The following is a 21773-nucleotide window of genomic DNA, read 5'->3' as shown; positions in this document are numbered from 1 at the left end:
AGCCCGTCGCTGCCCCCGCGCGGCAACGACGACAACGATGCCCACGGGCCGCCTCTAGCCTGCGGGAGCACCTCCGAGGTGGTGGCCTTCGAGGTGGCGTCACTCATCATCGCCTAGGAATCGACGGCGACCAAAAACCCTCCGCCGGCGTAGTGAAGCGCCCTGGTGACAGTATTGTCACTCCACTCCGGGGACTAAATCTAGTCTAAATTAGACCCCTAGTATCGAATGTAGGTCGAAGATGCATGTATTTTGCCTTCCTTATTGTAAACTAGGTTAGGCCCAATAAGGGGGCCGGCCGGCCACCTCTCCCTCCCATATAAGGAGATGGCACGACTAGGGTTAGATGGAACAAATTTAGTCTAAAAGTTTAGGGTTTCCCTATTGCGTGTATTCACGTGTATCATCCCTCCAGGGGTACGGCGCTGCCGTTATTTATCATATCCGCTGCGAAGGTTCTTGTGTTCATCAAGGATTATCTAGCTCTTGGTTTGAGGTGTATCGTTCATCGATCCATTGCTTGCTGGATTCGTTCCCTCTTCTCCAGGTTGCATTTATCGCGTTGTTGGGAGGATTTGAAGCATGGATGGTTGAATCATATGTGCGCTAGCTCGTGATTATCGACTACTGTATCATTGCAGCAGAATTCCTTCTGATCGTAACTGCACTCTTTCTTGTAGTCAGGCTCTCTCCGGTCGTTGCTCTGCTGGAAGCACACATGCACAATCTTTTGCTCTAGGACCTGCACCAGCTTTCTCACCATAAGTTCAGCAAAGATTGCTTCGGTTAATTAGCAGATACTTCCGATGGATCCGGTGACTACCAGATAGCCCATCACGCCTCGCTAGCGCTTGCGCAAGCGGCTGCCCGTCCGTACGTGGGACGCACGTGCACCTCGCCATGTCACCCATGTCTCGGCTCGCTCGAATTCCTTTTGTCTTCATCTCCTTGTCGAACTGAATGGCCGTTGTTTCTGCCGTCATCGTCGGAGGAGAACATCGAGCAGTTAATCTCTGAGACACCGGCCGAGAGTTGCGCTCCATAGGTGGCTAGAGCCACGGGCACTGTAGTCCACAGCGCCAGCACCAGAAAGCAGATGTGCATGGTCGTCGTGAATCTGAATACATGCACTCTCCAAATTCAGATACAAATTTCATTGTGCCGTGTATCAGATCGGGAATCGCCGAGGATGGCTGCCACGAGTCTGACCTCCTGGGGCATATCCCCGCCAGGGAGGTCGGAAAAGTGGATGCGGCGAGGACGGCCGCCGTCCGGGCATTTTTCTGGGGCGTCTCACCTCCGGAGTGTGGCTCCTTGGCTCCTCCTCTTTTCTGCTGGGGAAGATTCTGGCGACGAGAAGAAGGAAAGTGCTCATTCCATCCAACATCTCCCAGCGGCCACCGTGCTGTGACCATTGACCTAGAAGAGCGGAGATATCGATTGATTCACCACTCGCCGGGCGAATACTGTCTCAGTCGGGCGACGAGGATGTTGGTGCTGAGCCGGATTGCCATGGAGGCGGGGCACCGAAGATCTCCTGATCGACGAAGCAACATGGCTGTCGCTGATCATGTCGTCCTCGACTCCTCGGTCAAAGATTCAGTGGCGGGCTGGCGGCAAAAAAGGATCCGGACCAGGCGGGACAGATGAAGAGCAAACGGCCGATCATGACATCGTGGGTTTTGATGGGTCTGTATTTATAGATAGATGGAGATTACGGTAGGGGATGGATTTCGTTATGGACTCTGTTTGAAATTGGACGGACGACGGTCGACGGGCGAGGAGTCCAGAAGGTTGATCTCCCCGTCCGTAAAATGCAAAACGTTTTTCTCTAAGCGGAGGTGATGCTGCATCCGATCAATACCATCAAACTTACCTAATCTCAATCTTGATTTCTGGAACTTAAGACATCTAAACCATGTAGTCCGTATTAATTATATGAATACATGTGCTACAAAATTTCTTTTCCGTGGGGCTCTAGGTACGAATTATGGATTGTTTCCAAATCGTGTTATTATTTAGCGATCACCGGATTGTGTGGGATAGTTTTTTTAGCGAACGAGCGCTGGGAGGAGGAAACCGGACGGTGCACGTTGGGCCCAGGAGACAATAAACTCTTTATTATGTTGGGCCTAGGAAAAAACTTTTTGGCCTATTTGTGACACCAGCCAGTCACCTATTTCAATTTAATAGTAAAGATTATCTACGAATTCACCTTGATCGGAGCAAATCAAGTTCAATCGCGAGTTTCAATTTCCGGCGACGTTTGATTTCCGCGTTTTCGGTTCACGAGTTCGGTTTTTTTTCTGCACCGTGACTAAATCCAACAATTTTCCGAAGACCGAACTCGTAGTTTTCGGTTCCGCAATATACGGGCTCTGCTAGAAATGCTCTAACATAGTGTTCTGGCACAATTCCGGATTATTTCATCAGACAAGAGACTCCGGGATACGTTCCAAGCTGTAACAGGATCCTAATAAGAGCGTGTCAAAGATGTCCTCCGCGCATGGCCCCATGACGACCGCACCTAACAAAGACCATCAGAGGAACTCCATACATCTGATGGGTCGGACGCCTATCAGTGACTCGGAGCCATTTCTGAGAAGGTTGGGGTGACAGTGCGACTCACTTGTTAGATCGGGGGTTTAAGCGTTCATCAGCGACAATGAATTATTGACTAATAGTGTGTCTCAAAGCTCGGTATGCAATATGAATAACTAGTGGCGTGTCATGTAGAAAATGCATTTGAAGCATAAGCTAACCGGGCCCTTTTATTTTGAAATTTTGAAAATGATATTTTGAAAACTAGGTAATAATATATACTTTAAACACGCAACAGGCTACACAAAAAGGTCAAAAGCTGATAATATTTGAATGTGCACTATGCACACACCTAGATCAATATTTTTGTCTTTTTTTTGTCAAGAGTAGAAACAACTTAGTTCAGGTTGAGACTGTGCACAGTTATAATATCATTGTCCACACACATATTTTCTATAACTTTTTGAAACTTTCAAAATACATTTTTTGAACTTTCAAATTAAAGGGCTCTAGTAAGCCTAGGAGCCAAATTGACGGATTCCGTGTTATGTATCTTCTATGGCCTTTCACTTTTGTATGCAAATCGAAAGATGATTCTGAAAGGAGGTATACCAGACACTTCAATCCGGCTAAAGATCTTTCTAATGACTACCAATAAATAAGATGCAATACACCTTTTTTTGAGAAACACAGTACAAACGCAGGCGCTCACATACACGCGCATACACTCACCCCTATGAACGCACACACGCACACCCTACCCCTACCTAACGTAGGCGCTATATACAGTGACGAAGGATGAAAATAATATCAGGTAGGACGAACTCCAAAAAAAAGTTATAAAGACCAAAATAGTCCCGAGACATTAATGGCATATATGATTTTAACACCTTCCCTTAGCACGATAAAAATAGAAACATATTTGATTATAAGTAGAAGCTACAAACATACCTACAATGCCAGCTCAATGGCAAAGATTTACTCTTCTTTCAAAGAAATCGTTTGTAATTCTATCGATCAAGCACTTTTAATATCTCTAGCTCGATACACAACTCGTCTACATGATCTTTGTTGTCGAGAAATCACCAAACCAATGAGATGATAATGTATTCGCAAGAAACATGATGTGTCTATATAGCACTAGGGAACTTAATCTAGCACTATGAACTTATATTAAGTAGGACAACACTATATATATGCAGAAATTCGATTCGGCTCCCGGGTGCATATGCTCCCTCTACCAAAAAATTATATTTCGAAAAGTCGAAATTTTTTGACAAAAAATTCTACATGTACATATCCATAATATATGTATGTTCGTCAAATTTCGCTAGGAAACAACATCATGTTTCTTGTGCCAAAACATCACTCCATCTCTTACCGGCCACTATCTTCCTCGAAACATCGGAATAACATACATATATAAAGAGTTCTCTTATTATTCGAAAGAATAGGAGGAGGCCCCCAATAATTTTTCTTCTTCTGCATAATAAGTGTCCAAATTCATTTGCATATGACCTAAATGCAGCTGGTGACTCAGCCAAAAGAAAACCAAGGTAGCTAGACTCAATGTTCTCTCTCGGCTATTAGGTAAGTTACTTAGTTTTTTATATTTTTTTGTTTAATAGGCCATTGTCCTACTGTTTACACGTGAAAGCTCTTATATTTGCTTGAAAGTATTTGCTCATTAAGGAATAAAATTATAATTTTCTGAGCATGTCTCGTACAAGGTTCATGGTTGTTTCATATTTCAAATTTATATTTATTTTACATTCCAAAGATATTGATAAAGGTTTTGCAAATTTATTTATATTGAAACACTAAAATAATTCCTTTGTTATTTAATTTTACAAATCATGGATTCAATACATATGTAGATTTTTAACAAGTTTAAGTAGGGGCTCATAGATGTTTCAGGTGGCCCTCAACAAGTCTTGGGTGTTTGGAGGTTCTCGTAAATGGGTAGTTACTTATCTTTTAAGACTACTCATCAATTAATGTTTTGTAGAATCTCAATGCAAATATATGTACATGATGTGTTTGTAACTAAAATTTCTAGTTTTACGTGCTATGATACGGTATCTATCTATGATACTACTCTCACCTCTCTCCCATTAATTGATGTGCCACATAAGATATTTGCCTACATGGCATGCATGATACTCCCTATGATACTCCCATTGTGGTTAGAGCAAGTACAATAGAGTCCAGTCAGCTAACAATAAGATATTAAATAATATATTTTAGATGAGTTGGATGAGAGAGAAGGGAAGAGAGAAGGGAGGTGGGATATTATGCTATAGCCAGCTGTTGCACGTGCTCATATGCACTTTGTGATACCATATGTTAGTAAATTACTTCATTCATATAGCCAACTATTGTACATGTTAGCTATATGGTGACTACATAACATGTCATCTTGTTATAGCCAGTAGTTGGCTATACTATTGAAATTGCTCTTAGTCTAACTAAGGTAGTAAGATGGAGCTACATGCACTGCCAAGTAGACATGTTGATGACATGACATGATATTAAATGAAAAATTAAAGGAAGAAAGAGATAGTTGTGGTAACTAGCTATGCTATCATAACATCACACTTTTCAAGGTAGAATGAGTCTTCAAGTTAATTAATATACTCATGCATGAACTACTGTATATCTAAGTTACCATGCACTATGAAGATACTACCTTCGTCCCAAGGAATAAGGCGCACACGTATTCCAAGGCGAACTTTGACCATAAAAATTGAGCAACTAAATTTTGATTATATTATATGTAATTAGTATCGTTGGATTCGTATTGAAAAACACTTTCTAATGATGTTAGTTTCATACAAGCAATCTTTATATATTTGAAGTAATTCTTAGTCAAACGAAAAGCACGTAAAACGAGGGCACCTTATTCCTTGAATCGGAGGTAGTAGTAACATACTCCCTCCGTCCATAAATAAGTGGACGTGCGCGGTTTTCAAGAGACCTTAAACTTTCTGTAAAAAAATTCTTCATTCCTTCAATCAATCTGCTCATTAATTAAAAAGATGCTTGATTTGGGTTGCTAATAAATGTTGTGCATGCTAGTAACCAATAAAACAACATTGAGAAACCAAAAATGATTAATGGAGGCTGAAATCAAGGCATGCACTAGGGGTCTAAACATAAAAAATATACCAAAAAGTCTAGATGTACACTTATTTGTGGATTTCTTAAAAGGCTAGATGTGCACTTATTTGTGGACGGAGGGAGTAGACTAGTGTCATACGCATGACACTACTCAATGTTACTTCCCACTATGAAATATTTCAGAGTAGTTCCACATCTGTTAATGTAGGTAATTATAGGATTTTACACACCCATTTATTCCCAAAATTAGGCTTGCCTCGCACTGAGTATTAGGCATGGAACATTGTTCCTAGGATTCCATCTTTATTACTACGTACTCCCTCCAATCCAAGTGTCGTCAGAGGGAGTACAATATCTTTGTGTTTCGTGATTTGTTGCTATCATGACTTAATTACGTATACACATCATGGCTTACATCCTTATCGGCTGATCAGCTTCCACGTTCCATCAAGAAATCAAGTGTGTACAAGATACATATAATCTCATCTTTCATATTGTTATTATCAGATTAAGATCACACTAAAAAGTAGGAGTTGACAAAGGCCAACCCCTACCGGGTCACGAGACATGAAAGGACATAATTCGAATTAACTGGCCGAATATGATCTTTACATGTGAAACCAACCACACACTATATATAGAATATATTTGTATATATGCAAGAATTGCAATTTGCTTGTGACATGTGAGCGACATGTAAGGATAGATAAGTTTTTGGCATCTAGGCAGAGATGAGTTGCCTTTTGTCAACAAGCTAGAGAAGAAAGCCCGTGGAACTTGTCCTACTTTGTCACACCTCTAGCGGCTTAATTTTGACGATTCTGCATGCATCTCATGTGTTGTGAATGGGCAACTAGTATTCACAGAGGGCTATAGGCCAGTACATGTACATGTATGACAATGTGCAGGTAAGCCCCTCATACACTGGGGAATAACGGAAAAGGGACTATACAACTCTAACACCCCCCCCCCCCCTCAAACTCATGGTGGGTCAACAACACTGAGTTTGGAGAGAAAGAAAACATGTTGTGCTCTAGTCTGGGCCTTCGTGAAGAAGTCAGCAAGCTGAAACTCTGAAGGCACATAATGAAGAGCCATAACCTGATGCTGCACAGCATGACGCACATAGAAGGCATCAACACCGATGTGTTTGGTGAGCTCGTGCTTCACCGGATCACGCGCAATGCTGATGGCACCGGCACCGTCCGATAAGAGCGGAGTCGGAGCGTCAGAAGAAACACCAAAGTCCGCAAGTAACCAGCGTAACCAAGTCACCTCAGCCGTCAAGAGAGCCATCGCTCGCAACTCAGCCTCAACACTCGAACGAGAAACTGCAACCTGCTTCTTGGTCTTCCAAGCAATGAGAGAGCCACCAAGAAAGACACAGTAGGCAGAAAGAGACTTGCGATCCTCTGGATCACTAGCCCAGGTAGCATCTGAGTAGGTCTGGAGCTGTAAGGAGCTGGAGCGAGGAAAGAAAAGCCGACGAGAGATAGTGCCACGAAGATAGCGAAGGACACGAAGAAGATGACTATAGTGGACACTAGTGGGAGCAGCCATGAAGTGACTCAGAATGTGGACTGGGTAGGAGATGTCAGGACGTGTGACAGCAAGGTAGACAAGACTCCCAACCAAGTGACGATAGCGAGTCGGGTCCGGAAGAGGATCACCATCAGTGGAACGGAGGCGGACATTGAGCTCCATAGGAGTCTCGACAATGCGCTCATCACCAAGAGCAGCACGAGTGAGAAGGTCCTGAATATACTTCTCCTGGGAGATACAAAAGCCATCGGAGGTAGAGAAACCTCAAGCCCAAGAAAGTAGAGGAGAGGACCAAGATCAGTCATGAGAAACTGATCGCGAAGACGGGCCTTGACAAAGGCAATGTACTCAGGGTCGTTGCCTGTGATGATCATGTCATCAACATAAAGAAGAAGCAGAGTCCGAGCACGAGAGGATGTGTGGACAAAGAGCGCAGGGTCATGTGCGCTAGGGACGAAACCAGCAGCGGTGACCACAGAGGCAAAACGCTGAAACCAGGCGCGAGGGGCTTGCTTAAGGCCATAGAGAGAGCGCCGGAGACGACGGACCATGCCATCGGGAACGAAGTAGCCGAGGAGGTGGCTGCATGTATACTTCCTCAGTCAACTCACCGTTAAGAAAAGCATTCTGCACATCAAGCTGACAGACAGACCAGTGACGAACAGAAGATACAGCAAGAAGAGTACGAACAGTGGTCATGTGAGCCACTGGAGCAAAGGTCTCGTCATAGTCACGGCCATGCTCCTGCTGAAAGCCGCGAGCGACAAGTCGAGCCTTGTAGCGCTCAAGAGAACCATCGGAGCGAGTCTTCATTTTGTAGACCCACTTGCAGGTGATGGGACGAACGAGAGGAAGGAGGAGTGACAACATCCCAAGTGCCAGTACGCTCAAGAGCAGCAATCTCCTGAGCCATCGCTAGCTGCCATTCGGGATGAGCAAGTGCATCCCGATAAGAAGTCGGCTCAAGGGCAGCAGAAAGACCGTAGTGAGTGGGAGAATAGCGATCAGGAGGAGGACGAGGATGAGCACGAAGATGATGAGTCGGCTCGGACGGAGAGGGCATCGCATCAGAGGTAGAGGGCATGTCGGGAGAAGCGAGCATCATCCTCACGGGGACGACGGGAGTAGTGAAAAGGGTAGGGAGGGACGACCGTAGTCGAGGAAGGTGACATGGGAGAGGAAGGTGTGGAGGGTGGGGACGGTGGTGAGGGAGGAGAGGGAGGTCTGGCGGGTGGAGGAGGAGAAGGTGGTGAGATACTCGGCGGAGCAGGGACCGGAGGCACAGGAGGAGGTGAGTCAGGGAACATGAGAAAAGAGATATCATCCACCGAGAAGGAAGAGGAGGAGGGACGCGGGTAGAAAGGACGGGACTCATCAAAAGTGACATCCCGAGATATGCGCATCCGACGACCAATAGGATCCCAACACTTATATCCTTTGTGCTCAGGGCTGTAGCCAAGGAAGACACACTCAACAGATTGAGCACTCAGCTTGGTGCGTTCGCGTGGAGCAAGAAGAACATAGCACACGCAACCAAAAGACGAAGGGTCGAGTAATCGGGAGTGTGACCGAGTGAGACGCTCAAGAGAAATACCACCCTGCAAGGCTGTGGAGGGCTGAAGGTTGATTAGATAGGTGGAAATAGACACAGCCTCAGCCCAGAAGTGAGGAGGAAGAGAGGCAGCGATCATCATCGCACGAGCCGTCTCAAGCAGGTGGCGATGCTTGCGCTCAGCCACACCATTTTGGGCATGGGCGCCAGGGCAGGAGAACTGGGCAAGAGTGCCCTGCTCAGCAAGAAAACCACGCAACAGCTGGGAGATATACTCACCAGCAGAATCAGCCCGAAAGACACGTATAGGCGTGGAAAACTGAGTGTGGACCATGGCAACAAAACGCTTGTATATAGAGAGAACCTCGCTGCGAGAAGTCATAAAATAAATCCAAGTGTGACGAGAGAAGTCATCGATAAAAAGAACATAGTAGCGGTGGCCCCCCTTGGAAGCAAAAGGAGCTGGACCCCATACATCAGAATGGACAAATCAAACGGACGCTGAGATACAGACGCACTAGTAGGATAAGGTAACTGATTCTGTTTACCAAGCCTACAACCCTGACAACCCTGAAGCGAGACATCTCCTGAGACAGGCCCCAGAAGACCTCGACGAAGTAAAGATGACAAGCGAGAACCACAAAGATGACCAAGACGATGGTGCCACTGCTGAAAAGAGGCGGTGGTGGAAGCAGCAAGCACACATGGAGCGGTCGATGAAGTGGTGGAAGAAGGAACATGAAGCCAGTCAAGCTCCCAAAGTCCCTGAGAGTCACAGCACCGAGGGCCAGCCCCAACCAGGGCTCGAGTGTGAGTGTCCTGAACAGAACAAGAATCAACATCAAGAATGACCCGACAACCAGAATCAGTGAGTTGAGCAGCGGAAAACAAATTCATGGTAAGACGGGGAACATGAGAAACATCGAGAACGGAAAAGGAGGAAGTAGAAAGAGTGCCACGACTAACAACGAGGAGAGAAGTACCATCGGCAGTAAGAACACTAACGGGAAGAGGAAGAGGTCGACGAGAAGAAAGAGAGGAAGAATCAGGAGACATGTGAAAAGAAGCTCCAGAATCCAGAACCCACGAAGATGTACCTGACTGTGGAGAGGAAACAGCCGCGGAGGCAGCAGTACCCGTCGAAGCAGAGCCGGAGGAGGCAAGGAGACGCTGAAGTCTCACTATATCCTGCTCAGTGAAGCCGGTGGTGACAGGCGCTGAAGGTGGAGCACGAGGAGGCACACCCCGCTGTTTCTGGTAGCAGTCAGACTCAAAGTGACCAGACCTCCGACAGTGAGTGCAGAACCGAGGAGGGCGAGAGCGACCCCCACCGCGAGAAGAGCGGGCTCCTCCAGAAGCAGCAGGCACTGGTGTAGGAAGAAGTGGCGGTGCAGGAGCAGTGGGAACTCGAGCAGCAAGAACAGAGGGTGTCCCAAGCAGTCCAGCACCGCGCAGACGAGTCTCCTCAGCACGAAGCTCAGTCAACACCTCTGAGATAGGAACACGGCCTCGAGCAAACAACTGAGCACGACGGGGCTCAAACTCTGGACGAAGTCGAGACAGGAACTCATGGATCCTCTGAAAGTCCATATCTGAGCGTACTGTCCGGCAACACTGGCAAGTACCACAGACAGCACTGCGAAGGGAGTCAAGCTGGCGCCAGATCGCCGCACTCCGGGTGTAGAACTCATCAACGGTGAGAGTCACCCTCGCTGAAGATCATGCTCTGACGCAACACGGACAAGTACGAGAGAATCCCCGGAAGGCTGATAGCACTGACGAAGGTGAGACCACATCTCAGCAACAGTAGCAAGGCCCATAAACTCAGAAGCAAACTGTGGCTGAACACTCTGAGAGAGAACGGCAGCAGCTCTAGCATCTTCATCACACCACTGAGTAAAAGCAGCCAGACTATCACGGTAGGAACTAAGAGCCTCTGAATAAGCAAGTACCTGCTGCTCATATGCCTCATCAGCTGCAGCCTCGGCAGACTTGGCCGCATCCTGAGCAGCCTGAGTAGCATCATCAGCAAGGGTCGGTGGCACAGGCGGCGGGACAGGAGGCACAGGAGCAGTGGGGCGCGGCGGACAGGAGACCTCGCCCGTAAGGACACCCCACAGTCGAAGACCCCGCATATGGCCGCATATGGATGCGCATAAAGGCAGCAAATTCCCCATAGTTGGTGCCATCAAAAATCACCGGGCACCGAGGAATGCTAACATAGCCTGCAGAAGAGGATGTCATACTGATACTTATCTCAGTTTTCTTGCAAACCGCAAATCTGGTCAAAGGTTCACAGAATCGGGTGGAGCCTCAACCAACCATACGTGAACACACCAAAACAAGGCAGAGTGAAGCCTCAAGGTACCAAATCACATATGAGCAGACCACCCGGAACAAAAGGCCTATTATCTACTAGTGAGACTCATCCAACCTGGCACGAACGTGAAAGCAAAGTGGAGCCTCAAGCCCGCATACGCACCAGAAGCATGAAGCAGCAGCGGGCAGATCCAGACACACGCGCGCACAGCAGGCTCAGGCGATTTCGGCCAGATTGGAGACCGGATCCACCAGATCTGGCACGGATGAAACGATTTCCGGCAGTGGCGGCCCGATTCGAGGAGGGGCTGCCGGATCTGGCTCGGGTGTGGCTGATTTGTGGGTAGGAAGAAGAAAGAAAAGGCAGCAACGGCCGAAAAGATCGTCGGCGGCGCCAGACTAGCACAGAGTTGCTACGTGCAGGAAGAGCCTAACCATAGCTCTGATACCATGTTGTGAATGGTCAACTAGTATTCACAGAGGGCCATAGGCCAGTACATGTACATGTGTGACAATGTGCAGGTTAAGCCCCTCATACACTGGGGAATAACGGAAAAGGGACTATACAACTCTAACATCATGCAACCTAAAGAACACTATAAATAGGCAGCTCGTGGCAGCCACAAGTAAGCAAGCTGAGCTAGCTAGCTATCCTACAGTAAAGAACACACGTACGTATCTATACAGATTGTGAGCTTAGCATAGCTGCCATGGGTTCCAACTGCAGGGCATGGCATTGCTTGCTCGCTCTCTTCCTCCTCTCCTCCGCCGCGTATGGGCAGCTCTCGCCGTCCTTCTACGCCAGGAGCTGCCCGACGCTGCAGCTCATCGTGCGTGCCACAATGATCAAGGCACTCCTCACAGAGCGCCGCATGGGCGCGTCCCTCCTAAGGCTCCACTTCCATGACTGCTTCGTTCAAGTATAATTAGCTAAGCCCTTAAACGAAACATAAACATGTACTTATATCGATCGACTCATTTATTTACCATCATATATCTATGTGTACATAGGGCTGCGACGGATCAATTCTTCTGGATGACGTTGGCAGCTTCGTCGGCGGGAAGACAGCCTTTCCAAACGTCAATTCCGTGCGTGGCTACGAGGTGATCGACGAGATCAAGAAGAACGTGGAGCTGGTCTGCCTTGGCGTTGTCTCCTGCGCCGACATCGCCGCCCTAGCAGCAAGGGACGGCACGTTTCTGGTACGTATTTACAATGGACAGTGCACGTGTGCATGCATACTGCCAAAAGTACACATATATATGCTGCACGCAGTGTAGATGTGCAGGTATAATTCTGACAACACACATCGATCGTTGCAGCTCGGCGGGCCCAGCTGGGCGGTGCCGCTCGGCCGGCGCGACTCGACGACGGCAAGCCTGAAGGAAGCGAACGCCGACCTCCCCCCTCCGTCCTTGAACCTGGACCAGCTCATCAAGGCGTTCGGGAAGAAGCAGCTGAGCCCGCGCGACCTGACGGCGCTCTCCGGCGCGCACACCATCGGCTTCTCGCAATGCGTGAACTTCCGCGACCACATCTACAACGGCACTAACATCGACCCGGCCTTCGCTACGCTACGCAAGCGGAACTGCCCCGCCGTGGCACCCACCGGCGACAGCAACCTGGCACCGTTCGACGTGCAGACGCAGCTCGTCTTCGACAACGCCTACTACCGCAACCTGGTGGCCAAGCGCGGCCTGCTGCACTCGGACCAGGAGCTCTTCAATGGCGCCTCGCAGGACGCCCTGGTGCAGCTGTACGTTGCCAATCCGTCCCTTTTCGCCTCCGACTTCGTGGCGGCCATGATAAAGATGGGGAACATCGGCCCGCTCACCGGTACCGCCGGCCAGATCAGGCGCAACTGCAGGGTCGTCAACAGCTGATCGATTATCGATCATTAAACGATCTGTATAGTATATAAGCGTGCAACGGTATGATCATATAAGATGCGATGTGCACATTTGTTGGCTACAATGGTAACCAGCCAGCTTGCATGCATGCAAGAATAAGAGCCGTTTGTCTCACATAATACCTTGGCTGGGGTTCAGAAGTATCCCCTAGATACCTTTTCTTCATGTAAGTTGCCAACATATGCAGTACGACTGGAAACCAATCATGATTTTTTATATGAACTCTGGAATGTGTATTTTCAACAATACTGATGCTTTGTTTGAATGCACTGAATTGGGCCAAGAATTGAATTGGGTTGGAAATTTCAAATCCAAGATGGAAAGGATATGGCCGAGAATTGAATTGGGTTTGGGTGCGCTTGGAATTTGTTGTTAGAATCAAATGTGGTATCCCATTCCAATTTTTTGGATGTATAAGCCATGGAATTGAATAATTTGTTTAGTTTAGACAATATAAAATTCATACAACATGAGTAGCTCAATAAACATTAAACATGCGTCAAATTGCTCTTAAAGTAGAGGTGTGCGAAACTTGGAGCGAGAGGATCTACATACTGGTTTTGACCAAAATTGGCGTTCTATCTTAACTTCTTAAGAAAATATAGTGGACTTCAGAAAAATGTTTGCGGACACATGAAATAGCTAGCTATGGTTGGGGAAACCTGAGAGCCCGAACGAGATTCTAGTTCTGCACCAGCGACAGCAAATCAGAACGAATGTTTTGTGTTGAGAACTTGAGATCGATCATAACTATTATTGAACAAATCAATATGTGTGGTTGGAATGTAAGGGTTTTGAATAATCAAGATCGCTGCGACACGGTTCATGAGACGATTGGTTCCTCTTCATGCCATATTGTGTGCCTTCAAGAAATTATGCTTGAATCCGCCTCCAACCGCAAGGACCACTTCTTCGCTGAGCTTGTTGTCTAAAACCCTGCCTAGGCGTATGATGGCTTGTTCTTTGAGACTTCAAACAAATTGGTCGGGCTAGCGATAAGAACAAGAGGAATGTCGGCCGCATCAACCACTTTTGGGCCGCCTCCAAGTTTGTGTGCTACATGAGATCCACTTGAAAAATAGGCACCTCGCATGGTCCAATGAGCAAGCGAATCCGACCATTTGCAAGCTTGATGCCTTCTGTTGCAACCCCGAGTATGACCTTTGCTTTGACACTCATGTGCTTCATTCTCTATCCTCTTCGTTGTCAGACCATTGTCCCCTTCTCCTCGCTGGCGATAGCAGGCCTTGGAGGCTGTGCACCTTCAAGTTCGGGCATTTTTGGCTGATGATTCCCGCTTTCGTTGAGTTGGTCCAACAAACTTGGAGTGCACCTTCCACTCACATCGAGCCTTGTCAAGTGCTATACCACAAGATACGTAATACGGGCAAAGCCTTAGCAAGATGGGGTTGTGGCCTCTACTCCAATGAAAAGGTCACGGTAGATGCGGCGCTTCTCGTCATCCTCCACCTCGACATGGCCCAAGAAAAGTGCCAACTTTTGGACCGGGAATTGGATCATAGGGCGCGCTTGAAGAGGGAAGTCATTGTGTTGGCGATGGTGGAGAAATCTAGGAAGAAACATTGTGCCCGCATTGCCAATATTAAAGAAGGGATGTGAATACCAAATTCTTTCACATGTGGGTTTTTGAGTTCGGCCTTTTTATGATTTTTCTTCTTCATCTTTTGTTCTTCGATGTCTTCTTGTATTTCAGTGCCCAGAAGAAGATTAGGGTATACGTAGTGATGGAGATCTATCGTATCTGCACCCAGCCACAGGAAGACTGTCGTTGTTGGAACATGAATGCAGTGTCGTTCTACATCATCTTGAACCAGCCAAACTTTGAACGCTTTGTGGTGAGTAATTTTTAGCCTCTACTAATTTTAATCCTCAATCCAGAAAGTAATTTTCAGCCACAATCAACAAACAACTAATATTTATTTGGAAAGTAATATTTAGCGTGCATATTTAAATTTTGTTTTTTTCTCTGGTAGAAACTTCTTAATATTTTAGGAGTAGTATTTGGAAAGCTTTCAATCAATTATTTTCTACTGCTGCCATATTTGTAAATAGTAAAAGAAATCAGCATAATGATAAGCCACGCAGAATTATTTTGTATCTCTGCCATATTTATAAATAATAAAAGAAAACAACATAATGATAAGCCACACAAGAGCCTCTTTCATTTCTGTTTTTTAAGATTGTAAAACTTCCTTAGTTATTAGTACTAATAAGATGATTTAGTAGATCTATGTAGTATATCTGTTGTGTTATATATACATCGACATCATCTTATTTTTTATTTTTTGTTCTCGAGTTATTCCTTGTCACTTCAAGGAAAGGCTTGGCAATTTTGCCGATAAGTGGATACCTGTTGTGGCCACATGCCATAGGTTTGAGCTTTTTGCTGGTGAAAAGAGATGAAGCTACATACATAATAAGACCATTATGGACTCCCTTCTTGAGGTCACACGATATTTCTCTACATGACTGTGTTACCTTTACATTATTCAAACAAGGTGGTGATGAAGAAGATGATGAAGAATACGAGGAAGGAGCTGGGAAGATGAAGATGAGAAAGGAGATGGAAGATGTGCAGGAAGAAGACATTGTGATGAGAACTCAGTATGTGTTTAAGATTGAAGCACATGTTCGTAATGGTGACATCAAAGAATTCCATAATAATCATGGTATGTCGTTTCCTATCAAATGCATGCATTCTATGTAGTAATTATTTCATGCCATTTGGAATCCTTGTAATGTTAATTGCATTTTACTAGATGTGGATCCAACATTAGGGAAGTTTTTTATGGGAGTGTATTCAGGGATATGCATCTCATTACTATGGTACGGCAGACATGTGTGCCATAACTTTTGAGATGATGAAGGAAGTAACCAATCAGAAATTACTTCATTAGATGAATTTTCCCATCTGTCTAAACTCCAATACTTTGTAAAAGGCTCAATGGAATTGATGTAGCTACAACCGTTTCGTAAGTTATTCTATTTCAACCATTTTCTGAGGTTATACTTGTGTGTTTCTAATGGTCAACGGAATTGATGAATTCATCATTTCAAGTCATGCCATCAAGCATTGCGCATGGTTACAGTATCCCACACAATGACACAACTCTATTTCTGAGCTATGGCATGGTTGATCTGTTGGAGATATTCCCAAGAGGCAATAATAAAGTGATTATTATATATCTTTGTGTTTATGATAAATGTTTATATACCATGCTATAATTGTATTAACCGAAACATTGATACATGTGTGTTATGTAAACAACAAGGAGTCCCTAGTAAGCCTCTTGTATAACTAGCTTTTTGATTAATAGATGATCATAGTTTCATGATCATGAACATTGGATGTTATTAATAACAAGGTTATGTCATTATGTGAATGATGTAATGGACACACCCAATTAAGCGTAGCATAAGATCACGTCATTAAGTTATTTGCTATAAGCTTTCGATACATAGTTACCTAGTCCTTCGACCATGAGATCATGTAAATCACTTACACCGGAAGGGTACTTTGATTACATCAAACGCCACTGCGTAAATGGGTGGTTATAAAGGTGAGATTAAGTATTCGGAAAGTATGAGTTGAGGCATATGGATCAACAGTGGGATTTGTGCATCCCGATGACGGATAGATATACTCTGGGCCCTCTCGGTGGAATGTCGTCTAATTAGCTCGCAAGCATATGAAAGGTTCATAAGAGACCACATACCATGCTACGAGTAAAGAGTACTTGTCATGAGACGAGGTTGAACAAGGTATAGAGATACCGATGATCAAACCTCGGACAAGTAAAATATCGCGTGACAAAGGGAATCGGTATCGTATGTAAATGGTTCATTCGATCACTAAGTCATCGTTGAATATGTGGGAGCCATTATGGATCTCCAGATCCCGCTATTGGTTATTGGTCAGAGAGAAGTCTCAACCATGTATGCATAGTTCGCGAACCGTAGGGTGTCACACTTAAGGTTTGATGTCGTTTAAGTAGATATGGAATATGGAATGGAGTTCAAAGTTTTGCTCGGAGTCTCGGATGGGATCCAGGACATCACGAGGAGTTCCGGAATGGTCCGGAGAATAAGATTCATATATAGGAAGTCATTTTATAAGTTTGAAAATGATCCGGTGCATTTATGGAAGGTTCTAGAAGGTTCTAGAAAAGTCCGGAAGAAATCACTATGGAAGGCGGAGTCCCGGAGGGACTCCACCTAGCATGGCCGGCCAAACCTAAGGGGGAGGAGTCCCAGGTGGACTTCCCCATGGTGGCCAGCCACCCCCTTCCAAGGGAAGTTGGGAATCCCACCTTGAGTGGGAGTCCCTCCTTGGGTAGGTTTCCCACCATATGGAAGTTTTTGGGTTGGGGTCTTATTCGAAGACTTGTAGTCCAACACTTGGGGGTTCCACTTATATAATGAGGAGCAAAGGGAGGGGGCCGGCCACACCAAAGCCTCCTTGGCCGCACCCCTTAGTGGCTGGCGCCCCCCTCTCCCCAAACCCTAGCCGCCCTCCTCCACCACCTCTCCCGCATACGCTTTGGCGAAGCCCTGTCGGAGATCTCCACCACCACCGCCACCACGCCGTCGTGCTGTCGGGATTCCGAGGCGGATCTACTTCTTCCGCTGCCCGATGGAATGGGGAGAAGGACGTCTTCATCAACACCGAACGTGTGACCGAGTACGGAGGTCCTGCCCGATTGTGGCACCGTCAAGATCTTCTACGCTTTTTGAAAGCAGCAAGTGATCATCTTCTGCAACAACGAGATCTAATCTTGTAGGCTTTGGAAGTCTTCAAGGGTGAGTCTCGATCATCTCCTCGTTGCTCCCATCTTCTAGATTGCATCTTGGCTTGGTTTGCGTTCTCGCGGTAGGAAAGGTTTTTGTTTTCTATGCAACGTATCCCTACAGTGGTATCAGAGCCGTGTCTATGCATAGATGGTTGCACGAGTAGAACACAATGGTTTTGTGGGCGTTGATGCTTATGTTGTATTTAGTTTGAGTACTTTGCATCTTTTTGGCATAGTGGGATGAAGCGGCTCGGGCTAACTTTACATGACCGCGTTCATGAGATTTGCTCCACGCTCGACATGCAACTTGTATTGCATAAGTGTCTTTGCGGGTGTCTGTCTCTCCTACTATAGTGAAGATTCAATTTACTCTTCTATTGACAACACTAGTATCACCGTTGTGGTTCATGTTCGTAGGTAGATTAGATCTTACTCGAAAACCCTAAACCACGTAAGATATGCAAACCAAATTAGAGACGTCTAACTTGTTTTTGCAGGGTTTGGTGATGTGATATGGCCATAATGTGATGATGAATATGTATGAGATGATCATTATTGTATTGTGCCAACCCGCAAGAGCCTTATGGTTGTCTTTAAATTTCATGTTGAGTAGTATTTCAAAGTAGTTGTAATAGTTGCTACATGGGAGAACAATCATGAAGACGGCGCCATTGACCTTGACGCTACGCCGACGATGATGGAGATCATGCCCGTTGATGATGGAGATCATGTCCGTGCTTTGGAGATGAAGATCAAAGGCACAAAGACAAAAGGGCCATATCATATCACATATGAATTGCATGTGATGTTAATCCTTTTATGCATCTTATTTTGCTTAGATCGCGACGGTAGCATTATAAGATGATCCCTCTCACTAAATATCAAGATAATAAAGTGTTCATCCCTAGTAGCACCGTTGCTAAGACTTGTCATTTCGAAGCATCATGTGATGATCGGGTGTGATAGATTCAACATGTGCATACAACGGGTGCAAGCCAGATTTGTACACGCGGATACTAAGGTTGCCTTGACGAGCCTAACATGTACAGACATGGTCACGGAACACGGGATACCGAAAGGTAGATCATGAATCATATGATTGATATGATGAACACTTTGAATGTTCGCCATTGAAGTTACATCTTGTCTCGTGATGATCGGACTTGGTGTAATGGATTTGGTTTGTGTGATCACTAAGACAATGCGAGGGATATTGTTTTGAGTGGGAGTTCACCTAGTTTTTAATTTTGTTGAATTAAAATTTGAACTCAATTTGTCATAAACTTAGTCTAAACTATTGCAAATATATGTTGTAGATTATGGCGTCCCCATCAATCAATTTTAACCAGTTCCTAGAGAAAGAAAAGCATAAGAGCACCGGTAGCAACTTCACCGACTGGTTCCGTCATGTGAGGATTTTCCTCGCTGGTGGAAACCTGCAATATGTGCTCGATGCACCGCTAGGTGCGCCACCTGCAGAAACTGAATCCGATGAAGTAAAGAATGTTTACGAGACTCGGAAAACCCGGTACTCTCAAGTTCAGTGTGCCATCCTATGCAGTCTGGAAGCCGATCTTCAAAAACGTTTTGAGCACCACGATCCGTTTGAGTTGGTCAATGAGCTGAAAGCTATCTTTGAAACTCATGCGGCCGTGGAATGCTATGAAGCATCGAAACACTTCTTCAGTTGCATGATGGAAGAGGGCAGCTCCGTTAGTGAGCACATGCTCGCCATTACCGGGCATGCGAAGAAACTTCGTGACTTGGGAATAGTGATTCCTAACAAACTGGGGATTAATCGTGTCCTTCAATCACCGCCACCTAGTTACAAGAACTTTGTGATGAACTACAATATGCAGAACATGAACAAAGAGTTACCTGAACTCTTCTCCATGCTAAAATCTGCTGAGATTGAGATACAGAAAGAGCACCAAGTGTTGATGGTCAACAAGACCACCAGTTTCAAGAAACAAGGAAAACCCAAGAAGGGCAACTTCAAGAAGGGTGGCAAGAAAGCTGTCACGCCTCCTGAGAAGCCTAAGGGTGGCCCTAAACCTGACACTGAGTGCTATTACTGCAATGGGAAGGGACACTGGAAGCGTAATTGCCCCAAATACTTGGCTGATCTGAAGAGCGGCCTTGTCAAGAAGAAGAAAGGTATATCTGATATACATGTTATAGATGTTTATCTTACTGGTTCTCGTTCGAGTGCCTGGGTATTTGATACTGGTTCGGTTGCTCACATTTGTAACTCGAAACAGGAACTACGGAATAGACGAAGCCTATCGAGGGATGAAGTGACGATGCGCGTTGGAAATGGTTCCAAGGTCGATGTGATCGCTGTAGGCACACTCCCTCTACATCTACCTTCGGGATTAGTTTTAAACCTCAATCATTGTTATTTAGTGCCTGCGTTGAGCATGAACATTATATCTGGATCTTGTTTAATGCAAGACGGTTATTCATTCAAGTCTGAGAATAATGGTTGTTCTATTTTTATGAATAATATCTTTTATGGTCAAGCGCCTGAGAAGAATGGTTTATTTCTATTAAATCTCGATAGTAGTGATACACATGTTCATAACATTGATGCTAAGCGAATTAAATTGAATGATAATTCTACTTATATGTGGCACCGTCGTCTTGGTCATATTGGAGTGAAACGCATGAAGAAACTCCATTCCGATGGACTACTTGAGTCACTTGACTTTGAGTCACTTGATAGATGCGAAGCATGTCTAATGGGAAAAATGACTAAGACTCCATTCTCTGGGTATTATGGAGCGAGCTACAGACTTATTGGAAATCATACATACCGATGTATGCGGACCAATGAGTGTAGCCTCGCGCGGTGGTTATCGTTATGTTCTAACCTTCACAGATGATCTGAGTAGATATGGGTATATCTATTTCATGAAACATAAATCCGAAACTTTTCAGAAGTTTAAGGAATTCCAAAGTGAAGTAGAAAATCAACATAACAAGAAGATCAAGTTTCTGCGTTCTGATCGCGGAGGCGAATATCTGAGTTATGAGTTTGGCATGCATTTAAAGAAATGCGGAATACTTTCACAATTGACACCGCCGGGAACACCACAACGTAATGGTGTGTCCAAACGTCGTAATCGAACTCTCTTAGATATGGTTCGTTCTATGATGTCTCTTACTGATTTACCGTTATCGTTTTGGGGTTATGCATTAGATACAGCTGCATTCACTTGAAATAGGGCACCATCTAAATCCGTTGAAACGACGCCGTATGAATTATGGTTTAATAAGAAACCTAAGCTGTCGTTCCTTAAAGTTTGGAGTTGCGAAGCCTATGTAAAAAAGTTACAACCGGACAAGCTAGAACCCAAAGCGGAGAAATGCGTCTTCATAGGATACCCTAAGGAAACTATTGGTTATACTTTCTATCACAGATACGAAGGCAAAATCTTTGTTGCTAAGAACGGAACCTTTCTTGAGAAAGAATTTCTCACTAAAGAAGTGACTGGAAGAAAAGTAGAACTCGACGAGGTTACTGAACCTTCTCTCGTTGATCAGAGTAGCGCAGTATCGGAACATGTTCCTGTACCGCCTGCACTGGTAACAGAGGAAGCTAATGATAATGATCATGAAACTTCGAGCGAGGTATCTACTGAACCTCGCAGATCGACAAGGGAACGTGCCACTACTGACTGGTATGATCCTTGTTTAAATGTCATGATTGTGGACAACAATGATGAGGACCCTGCGACGTATGAAGAAGCGATGATGAGCCCAGATTCCAACAAATGGCAAGAAGCCATGAAATCCGAAATGGGATCCATGTATGATAACAAAGTGTGGACTTTGGTAGACTTACCTGATAGCCGCAAGGCTATCGAGAATAAATGGATCTTCAAGAGAAAAACATATGCTGATGGTAATGTTACTGTCTATAAAGCTCAACTTGTCGCAAAGGGTTTCCGACAAATTCAAGGTGTTGACTACGA

General features: G+C 45.3%; 1 protein-coding gene across 1 annotated transcript; it reads left to right on the top strand.

The window, feature by feature from the left end:
• Window positions 1-11669: 11669 nt before the first annotated feature.
• LOC124686955 (peroxidase 70-like) lies at window positions 11670-13101 on the top strand. Its single transcript, XM_047220820.1, has 3 exons — window positions 11670-11994; window positions 12086-12277; window positions 12398-13101. The coding sequence occupies exons 1-3, from the start codon at window positions 11785-11787 to the stop codon at window positions 12956-12958; spliced, it is 963 nt and encodes a 320-aa protein (XP_047076776.1). The 5' UTR covers window positions 11670-11784; the 3' UTR covers window positions 12959-13101.
• The last annotated feature ends 8672 nt before the right edge of the window (window positions 13102-21773 follow it).

The sequence above is a fragment of the Lolium rigidum genome, chromosome 2 (genome assembly GCF_022539505.1).
Source record: "Lolium rigidum isolate FL_2022 chromosome 2, APGP_CSIRO_Lrig_0.1, whole genome shotgun sequence".
Taxonomy (NCBI): Eukaryota; Viridiplantae; Streptophyta; class Magnoliopsida; order Poales; family Poaceae; genus Lolium; species Lolium rigidum.
Note: the sequence above shows the minus strand (reverse complement) of the source record. Positions and strands in the feature narration are given on the sequence as shown.